This window comes from Nansenia antarctica (genome assembly GCF_963989245.1).
Source record: "Nansenia antarctica genome assembly, chromosome: 1".
In the NCBI taxonomy this organism is placed as follows: Eukaryota; Metazoa; Chordata; class Actinopteri; order Argentiniformes; family Microstomatidae; genus Nansenia; species Nansenia antarctica.
Genome location: NC_137674.1, coordinates 56,273,247 through 56,282,967, shown reverse-complemented (window position 1 = coordinate 56,282,967; position 9,721 = coordinate 56,273,247). Strand labels below are relative to the sequence as shown.

The window sequence follows — 9,721 nt, the reverse complement described above, 5'->3', positions numbered from 1 at the left end:
GGAAGCCAGAGTCATTTAGCAGCCTGGCGGCTGAGGGGAAGAAACTGAGCCTGTGGCGGGCCTTTAATGTCTTAGGCAGCCGCAACCTTCTTCCAGAGGGAAGCAGGGTGAGGAGGCCGTGGCCGGGGTGGAAGGGGTCTGCCATGATCTTCCTTGCCCTCCTCAGAGCCCTGGTGTCATGCAGGGAGTTGCGGGAGGGCAAGGGACAGCCGATCACCCTCTCTGCTGAACGTATCACCCGCTGCAACTTGGCCTTGTCCTTGGTCGTTGCAGCAGGGAACCAGGTGATGATGGAGTGGGTGAGGATGGACTCTATGATGGCCGTGTAAAACCGGACCATCATGGACCTCGGCAGCCTGAATTTCCTCAGCTGCCGGAGGAAGAACATCCTCTTCTGGGCCTTCTTCGTGAGGGCCTCGGTGTTCCGCTCCCACTTAAGGTCCCGGGAGATGGTCATGCCTAGAAAGCGGCATGACTCCACGGAGGCCACCGGGGTACCTCCCAGCGTGATGGGAGGGGGCAGGGCTGCTTTCCTACGGAAGTCCACCACCATCTCCACTGTTTTTAGAGCATTGAGCTCCAGATTGTTAAAACTGCACCAGCTCTGCAGCCCCTCGATCTCACCCCTGTAGGCAGATTCGTCCCCCCTGGAGATGAGGCCCACCAGGGTGGTGTCGTCTGCAAACTTCAGGAGCTTGACCGAGGGGTGGCGGGAGACACAGCTGTTGGTGTATAGGGAGAACAGTGCTGGAGACAGGACGCAGCCCTGCGGGGAGCCCGTGCTGGTGGACCTGGAGCTGGAAATGCTCTTCCCCAGCTTCACCCGCTGAGACCTGTCAGTCAGGAAGTCCGTGATCCACCTGCAGGTGGAGTCCGGCACCTGCAGCAGGGATAGCTGGTGCTCCAGGATGTGTGGGAGGATCGTGTTGAAGGCCGAGCTGAAGTCCACGAACAGGATCCTCCTTGGATCTATTGCTACACATCCATGCTGTGTAGTTGGTTAACATATTTGAGGAGGTGGTCCTCCATGGTTGGCAAATACGCAAATTCGGGACTCGACAACAACAACAACAACTTGATATTTCTGTTTCACTAAGAATTGAGAAATGGCTATTGTATCTCTGGCATGGGTCAATTACAGTGAACCAGGGATCAAGCAGTTGTGTCATCAAGACTAAGTTATTGAAGTGAACCCAAGATAGCATGTATAATAATCCTCCATCATTGACTGAATTGTAATCTCTATATGACTTTTTGAAGTGGTCCACCCGTCAAGGGTAGGAGTGAGTGATCTGAAGCCACCCTTGTGAACCTGTGTAGGAGGTCCTCTTTTGTGCATGTGGGTGGATGAAGAGGAGACTTACATCACTCTCCCTCCCTCTTTGTCTCTCTCACTTTCTATCTCTATCTTGCCGACAAGAGGCATCCAGACAAGCCAAGTCTTACCATGGAGAAGGACTTAAGTAAATGACATGGCTAATAGCTAACCTGGTAAATACATCAGCTAGTGTGCTACAGCCTCCCTTCCATGGCCATGGCTATTGTTCTTGTCGGTAATAGAACTGGTTCTGTTCAGGATTAATAATCATAACATGTTTTTAAAATTTCGCCAGACGAGTGTAACAAAGCGAGCATTGCAAGTGTTATGTGCTTGACAGTGAGGGCCGGGAGGAGAGGAGACTCGGCTGTGATGCCTTGGGTGACAGGAGTTGCCGTGGCAACACCCGTGGTTGACAACAACGTGGATAAAGACGAGAGCGCCGTAAGGGCTCTCCAGCAGACACAAGAAAAGAACTGAGAGGGAGAGAGAGAGAGGCAGAGAGAGGGAGAGAGAGAGGAAGAGCGAGAGGCAGAGTGCACCCACCTGTCCTAGTACTCAAACAGAATACAAAGTGTGTCCAAGGCGTGTCAGCTCCCCTGGACAGATGTGTCTCCCTACAGGCCTCCTAAAGCACCGTCCAGGTGGCAGCAGGCCACTGAAGGGGGGTGAACGTGAACCCAGGACACAAAGAGCTGAATATGGACATCACCTGGTTTTCTCTCCCCTACCTCCTGAAGATGGACATCTCTCACCTGGTTTTCTCTCCCCTACCTCCTGAAGATGGACATCTCTCACCTGGTTTCCTCTCCCCTACCTCCTGAAGATGGACATCTCTCACCTGGTTTCCTCTCCCCTACCTCCTGAAGATGGACATCTCTCACCTGGTTTCCTCTCCCCTACCTCCTGAAGATGGACATCTCTCACCTGGTTTCCTCTCCCCTGCCCACTGAAGATGGACATTTCACCGGCAGGGCCATACATTAGTCAGTCCCGACACTGGGCAGAGGGTGATGATGACATCGGTAGAGGGGCAACTGCTATGTGGCAGCACCAGATTGACACACATACATTTGTCACAGTCCTCAGCATGATGACAAGAATACCAACACTCAATCCAATCTCAGTTTGTTGAAACACTGAGATATACTGTATGTAATTGTTTGAACCACTCCCCTTAATACTCAACACTCACTTAAATGTCAACCACAAGTCCTACTAATACTAATATATGTAAATATGATATATTGAGACTACCTGGATTGTAGCACTGCAAACAACAACAAAACATTTATAATTATTATTGCAGTAAGGGCTATTGCAGCAAGGATATTGAAGTACAATTCAGCCATTTTTAATACAGATTAAATTATGTGAATTGACTGAATATACAGGAATAAGCTAAATGTTTCTTCACACGTGTTTATTATAAATAGCCAGGATTCTTACAGCAAAACATTTAATAATTCATTAATTAATAACATTGACTAAAGTGACAGTGCCCAGTGGTCCACCAGAATAGAATCATTTAGTAGGATTTTCAAAATATCTTAAAATCATCAAAATAATGAACAAATGTATATTCTAATAAAAATATATGTAAGTGTAGTGAGTGCTGCTTTTACTTACTGTCGCATAAACTAATTGCCTGTTTTCTACATTAGGAAATGAATTATTACCATTACATTGTAAGTAACACAAATAACACACATTTTATATTATTGTTTTGTAAGCCTACTCATATATTGTACCAGTGATGTGATGTCAGGATAGGCATGGTAGGCAGTGCCTATCCTGTGAAAATGAATGAAAAAATAACAAATAAATACATATAAGTAGATGTTATTAATAATAATGTTTCATCTTCATGTTTTTCTGCACAAAATGGTACAAAATGGAGGCCGTCTGCCTTTCTCACCCTTTAAACTCAATGCAAGGCCCATCGAAAGGCACAGAGCTTCGCTGCTCTCACTTCCAGTGGGCTATTTGCACTAACAATTTCCTATCCCTGTAAATGTGTTTCCTGTAGGGAGGCGTTTAACTTGCGGTTAACTAGGCCTATAGTCACTCTAACTGTGAAGTGAGTACATCATTTTGGAAAATCCAGCATTTCTGTAGTAGGTGTGCAATAAGAATGTTATTGTTTGAAGAATAAATACCAAAGTACTCCTTTTGATTATAATCACTGGCATAGCCTAGTTATACAATTATGGTAAATGTATTTCAATTTACTTTTAGCCTATATTGAATATAGATCTAAAAAACAATTGCAGAGAGTATAGGGATTGAGATCTTTGAAGTTGCACAACGTGCACTCGGGTGTGAGTATAATCCGAGTGACAAAGATGTCAACAGTAGGCCAAATATGTGCCCTCTCCTCTTTGACAGACTGTGATTATTAAACGGTAAAAACAATAATACGTAGGCCTACACCTATGTCTGCTTAGTACTCTCCTATCCTCTCAAAATATGTCTACTTAATACACTCCTATCCTCTCAAAATTGTCATCAAATGTTTACATTCTACATGGTTAGCCCACAAGTTTATCAACCTCAAAGAGCAGAGAGCGCATATTGGCCTGCTGGCCAGTCTCCAAAAAACATATTTTTTTTGCAGTTTAAGATAATAATTGTCTGACATCCCGGGTTATCATCACAATATGGCCTGAAAGGGACTCAAAAATGTAATAGCCTGCCACACAGACACAGCGGATATGAACGTTTTCCATAGGTTCTGCTCTGCCAACGAGAGTTGTTAATTACTCAATTGATTAATATTGCCTACAATTTAATAGCAAATGGGAGAGGCAGTCCTTGATTAAGCTATGGGAATGGTGCAGTTTTATTCGTTTCTATGCACCTTAGAGCATGCTACTTGTTTGTAACTCTTGTCGGGAGATTTCCTTTGTGCGTTGTCATGATTGTTGTGGGTTATGTCAATAGCTCATCATCCCTAACTCTAATCCCTGATATTGTGTATTTCGTAGTCTAAATTATGATCAAGACAAACACATATTGTAGGGATGTGTTTAAGGCTAAATGGGAAATTATCTTGAGAAGATTAAGCTATAGCCATACATTTCTGCTAGGGTGCCAAGGTTTCCCTTCAAGGTGCAACAAGGTGCTGCTGGCTAACCCAGCTGGGATACTCAGTCACGTGAAATAAGCCAGTAAATTAAGGGTGCGTGAGTTAAATTTAAATAACATTTATTGAAATTTAAAAAATAAAAAACAAAAAAATCATTGGACATTGTTGATTGATTAGGCTACATTTGGCTTTAGATTAGACTAATAGGCCCACCCTCGCCTGACTCCCCAACAAACTACTCAGATACGTGATTTGTTTCCGACCGAAATAATAAAAGGTTGTACTTTACACTTAATGGTCGCTATTACATTGAGTGTAACACTCTGCATTGCAGTGAGAATAATCTTGACCGGAAACAAATTTGCAGGCATTGTCTTTTTGTGAGGTTGCTTCAGGCAAATAGCCTGTAGTGCCAACTGGTCTCAGACCTTACTACACGTCACTGTATTGTATAATATCATTACCACTCGTATCTTTATGGAAAATGTTATTACAGTTCAAAAGTGTTTTTTGTAAAGATATACTGAAGCAACTCTCTACAGAAGAACGTAAGGCACATATACTGTAGACAGCGATGACTCCCCTCCATGTGTTGTACATGCTCCAAGTTGAAGTTGCCCCATGGCACAGATCTAGGATCACCCCAAACCCTAAATCCTAACCTCAACTGTGTGACTAGAGATGTCATACTCTTATCTCAAAGTGATTTATATCAAGTAGGTGAGTCTCTTAGAATTTGAGATAATTTGGGCATGAACGATTGCTGGCCGGCTTCTCTAACCCCTAGGCTACCTGCCTGCCGGATGGGGTTAGTGTTTGAGTGGTTAGGGTTAGGGTTAGGGTTAGGAATAGCAAAGTTGTTAGGGTAATAATGGTATGAAATGATTGATGAGATCAGACTGCTACCAGGCTCTTACTTGTGCTTGAGCTACCATGTTGTTATAGATCATTATACCACATAGTCCTTGTTACAGAATGCATGGGTGTAACAAAAGGTTTTAATATGTCTAACAAAAATCACTATAATTTAAAAAATGAAATTAATCCATTATTATCAAGCTAAATAAATGTTCAGTCTTTTAGAAAATGTCGATGGTTCTTTCAAGTTGGGTACAAAGAAAACAGCTAAGAGAAGACAAGACAAGTGTTATGGTAAAACGAAGGGACTCGATGATGGAATTTAAATGATCTTGCTAGCTCGCCAAATGTGACGGAAGCTGGGGAAACCGGGAACAAGTCAGCAACCAATGAAATTGTTCAGACTTTTATTCAGAAAAATGTAAATCCATTTCAGCGTTGTTGAAAATCACAACGCACACTCGCTAGTCAAACCAAAATATTGCAATGCAATGGATTCGAGTGAGTAATCCCCACTGCTACCTAATTAACTATAACACTATACTTCACATTGTTAGCAGGCTCACAAAACAAGCTGTGTTAGTTGACTAGCGAGTGTGTCATTGATTTCCAACAACAATGAAATGTATTTACAAGTCCAAACATTAAATCAGCTGCCGACTTGTTCCCCCTTTCACCAGACCGTGTCACAAATGTCCCTCATGGAAACAACAACAAATGTTTGCTAGCATTAGCTAAGTTATCCAATTAGCAACTGCATTCTAAAACCGTCAAAAAGCATTGTGTCTAGTTTGTTGTATCTGCACTCAGCTTTACACTAACAAAGAAATGGCTTGCCCACTTTTAGGGACTATGTAAAGAGATTAAGTATTTAAACATGTCTAGAACAGATGTAATATTTTCTGCAACATGTTTTCTCTATTTTCTACCATTTGTTGTATTTACTGTCTTTTGGTATGTAGATTGTGGTACAATCGTTTTGTGTGTGTCATTGTTTGTGGCTACAGAAATAGTCATTAGTGCAGCAAAGTTGTATTCAATTTGATGAAAGTAGTGTGATACAAATTTAAAAAGGAGATGTACATCCACAGAGAATCTAAACAAAGATTAAAAAGATTCAATAGAATGTGCATACATACAGACAATAATATGCATGTGAGCAGAAGCAGTAATTGACAATTAATCAAGATAAATTCCCCTTTCCCATACTCACTATGTACATCTGTATATCTACAGTGTATGTATCATTTTCACACGTACAGTGTTACAGACTGTTATCTAAGGCAGATACATTCACATTTTATACACAGAGCCTAAGTGGTCATGTCTATAGACTACTAATGAACAAACTCTAAAAGGGTGTGCATAAAAATGTTGTTGTGAAACCTAAGAATGTAAAACAAGCAACAAGTTAATCTACAGTAGCAAGCTACCCACTAGAGTTTGGCACGTATTATCTATTTAAGACAATCAATCAATTGTACAGGGTTCGGCCCCACCAAGTGATCTAGTTGGATGGATGGCTGAACCGTGAGACCATCCTCCGCACATCTATCCATCATGAAGACATTCACAGTGAATGGATGGAATTGTGCCAGCACTGCAGGTCAGTCTGAGACTCCTCCCATCACTCCTCCCATCACCTGCTCTTCCTGAGCTTGATGCTCGCCACCTGGGATGAACACATGCATGCACGCACACACACACATACACACACGCGCACGCGCACACACACACACACACACACACACACACACACACACACAATAAACCATGTATATCAACAACAATTTCCACCCAATGAAAAGCTCTCTTCTACACACCAATTATACAAGATCTATTATAAACAATACTTTAAGTTCAAAGTGCTAATTGCTTGGAGTAGTTCTCACCTGCTGGCTGGGCCTGTGTCTCTCCAGTGTCATCGCCCGGGGAGCTGAGGTCGTCTGGGGGCCAGCGGAGCTCACCGCTCTCCACCTCCCCGCACTCGCTGGGCTCCACCACGATGGACGGCAGCCGCTTGGACAGCTTAGGGAACCGCTCATGGGAGTCTGGAAAAATCTAGAAAGACAATCATGTTGGGGTCACCAGAGAATGGGAAGACTGGTAATACATGGCATAACATTGGACAAGGTTAGGATTAGATGGATGCTGATCTAACGTGAGTTTTGCAAGTTGTTTCCCTAAACAGTCAGGATTGCAGTAGACAAAGCTGATCCTGGACACGTTTATTACTACTTAAAATGCCTAAAATTAGAATCAAGCTTGTCTTATTACTTCAGACATTGGTTTGCTCTTGATTGTTGAAGTGAGTGGTATCAGATCTCCAAACAATTAGAGAGAAAATTCAGCCCAAGAGCAGACCGCAAGATGCTTAAAGAAGTCTTCAACAATCCTAAAATGTCATCACGGGACCTACAGGTAGCTCTTGCCACAGTTGATGTCAAAGTACACACATCTACCATCAGAAAGAGACTGCACACGTTTGAGTTTCATGGGAGGTGTGCAAGGAGGAAACCCTTGGTGTAAAAAAGAACATCAGGGCAAGACTAAAGTTTGTCAGAGAACACCTAGACAAACACCAGGACTTCTGGAACAATGTGCTTTGGACAGATGAATTGTATTGTATTGAGGAACATGTGAGACCATCTGTCCAAATATTGAAGCTGATGCGGATGTGTACCATGCAACATGACAATGATGAAGAACAAAGTTACATTTCTATTGTTTTTGGTGCAATTACATCACCTTTATCTATAGATATTGTTTGAAAGAAGATCAAATATTGTCCATATTTCTTTAAAAAATTACTTAATATTTCATGGGGTGTTCACATTTTTTCACATGACTGTATGTGCATGAGAATGGCAGTGACTCCATTCCAGCCAAGGTTCAAGGTACTGGCAGGGCAAGCAATAGGCAATTTCTCTCACTAAAGATATGAGAAGGATAAGTGGGAGAGGGTGGGAAAGATGGACATTAAACCTGTGTTATAATTGTCATATTTTTCAAAAATCAAAGCACTTTGATTAAAAAACACTTTTTAATTGATTTAATTTTGATACAGTTGACCTACTTTTATTCATGATTAGGCTGCTTATTTATTTTACTATGTCGGTATTGAAAATGTGCAATAAATATTGTTGACATTTTATTGAAATCTACTACTTTGTTAGCTATACATACATACAATAACTTCAAGTACCCCTGAATCATCCTTGTTAGACATTTGAATGCTTCGGACCTTTGCTGGACGGTAATTTGAATTATAATTGGGTACCCCTGCTTTAGAGTCACCAGAGAGCAGCAAGTTCTTTTGGAAGGCCCTGAATTCATGGACAGAAACCAAATTGGCTTTTTTGGGAGAAGATGAGAGGGGTGAAGGCGGTGATGGAGCTGAAGTCGGAAATAGCTATCCTGTCTGCTCAGAGCGATGGAGGAAGATTTGCACCTGTCACTGGTCTACGAGGAGAAGGAGAAGAGAGAGAGAGACGTACAGTATGTATGGGCTATATATGGTGTATGCGTGTGAGTGTGTCCGTGTGAGTGTTTTGTGTGTTAACGTCTGTGTGTAGAGGTGTTGGGTGGGGTGTGAGTGTCAGTGTGTGAGTGTATGCCTTGTGTTGTGTGTATGCGCAAAAGGGTGTATCTTCATTCGCTCAAATTTGTGTTTGTATTTACTTTCTTTGAGGCTTGTGTTGAGAATCTTGTGTCTGTTAGTCTGAACTGAAATTAGTTAGTCTCACCTGAAAGGATATCCCCTCGTCTCCTGTGGTTCCGCCTACGCCGAAGTCTCCCACTGTCGAATCGCAGGTGTTCATCACGTCTGTCATCCTGTTTGTAAGCCCTAGGACTACAGCCTACAAACAAAAGAGAAAGACAGGATGGCGTTTCTCATCATAGGTACTGTACAAAGCCATAGATCTCATTACAGGTACGCAAACATATACATTACATTATATTATATGTGACAGGCTCTGGTTAAAGGTCAGGTTTCCAGATTCTGCAAGTGCAGATTGTAACCTTTCAAATGATGTGTGATACATTGAAATCTGAAAATAGTTGAATAATTATGATGCTTATTTGAATGTTGGTCCACCTCAAACCAACTAGCGGAGAAATGTGCTCTGAATCAAAACACAGGCAAAACAGCTGCTAGCGCTAAAAGGGAACTTCTAACTGCATGTTTAGCAGTTATCACAACATGCTGAGAGAACATCAACATGCTAGAGAAGACATAACTACACATAATTAGATGATCACAGTCCTTGCTTTTGAACACATCCTAAAACATACAGTACATTTTATGGCAGATGAGACAGTGAATCCAATTCACAAATTATGTAGTAGTTTAGTGCACTCCTAAAGCATTTAGTGATCCTAAGACTGTTGTTTGTTATATCGATTGCGCTCTTAAAACACTATTATAAGTTACTTAAACACTTAAATATATGCAA

General features: G+C 42.0%; 1 protein-coding gene across 1 annotated transcript; it reads right to left on the bottom strand.

Moving 5' to 3' along the window:
- Nucleotides 1–6,871: 6,871 nt before the first annotated feature.
- Nucleotides 6,872–9,097, bottom strand: LOC308151404 (uncharacterized protein; the record flags this gene model as incomplete). Its single annotated transcript, XM_080524267.1, has 3 exons — nucleotides 6,872–6,936; nucleotides 7,157–7,325; nucleotides 9,011–9,097. The coding sequence occupies 3 exons, from the start codon at nucleotides 9,095–9,097 to the stop codon at nucleotides 6,872–6,874; spliced, it is 321 nt and encodes a 106-aa protein (XP_080380393.1).
- Nucleotides 9,098–9,721: the final 624 nt, after the last annotated feature.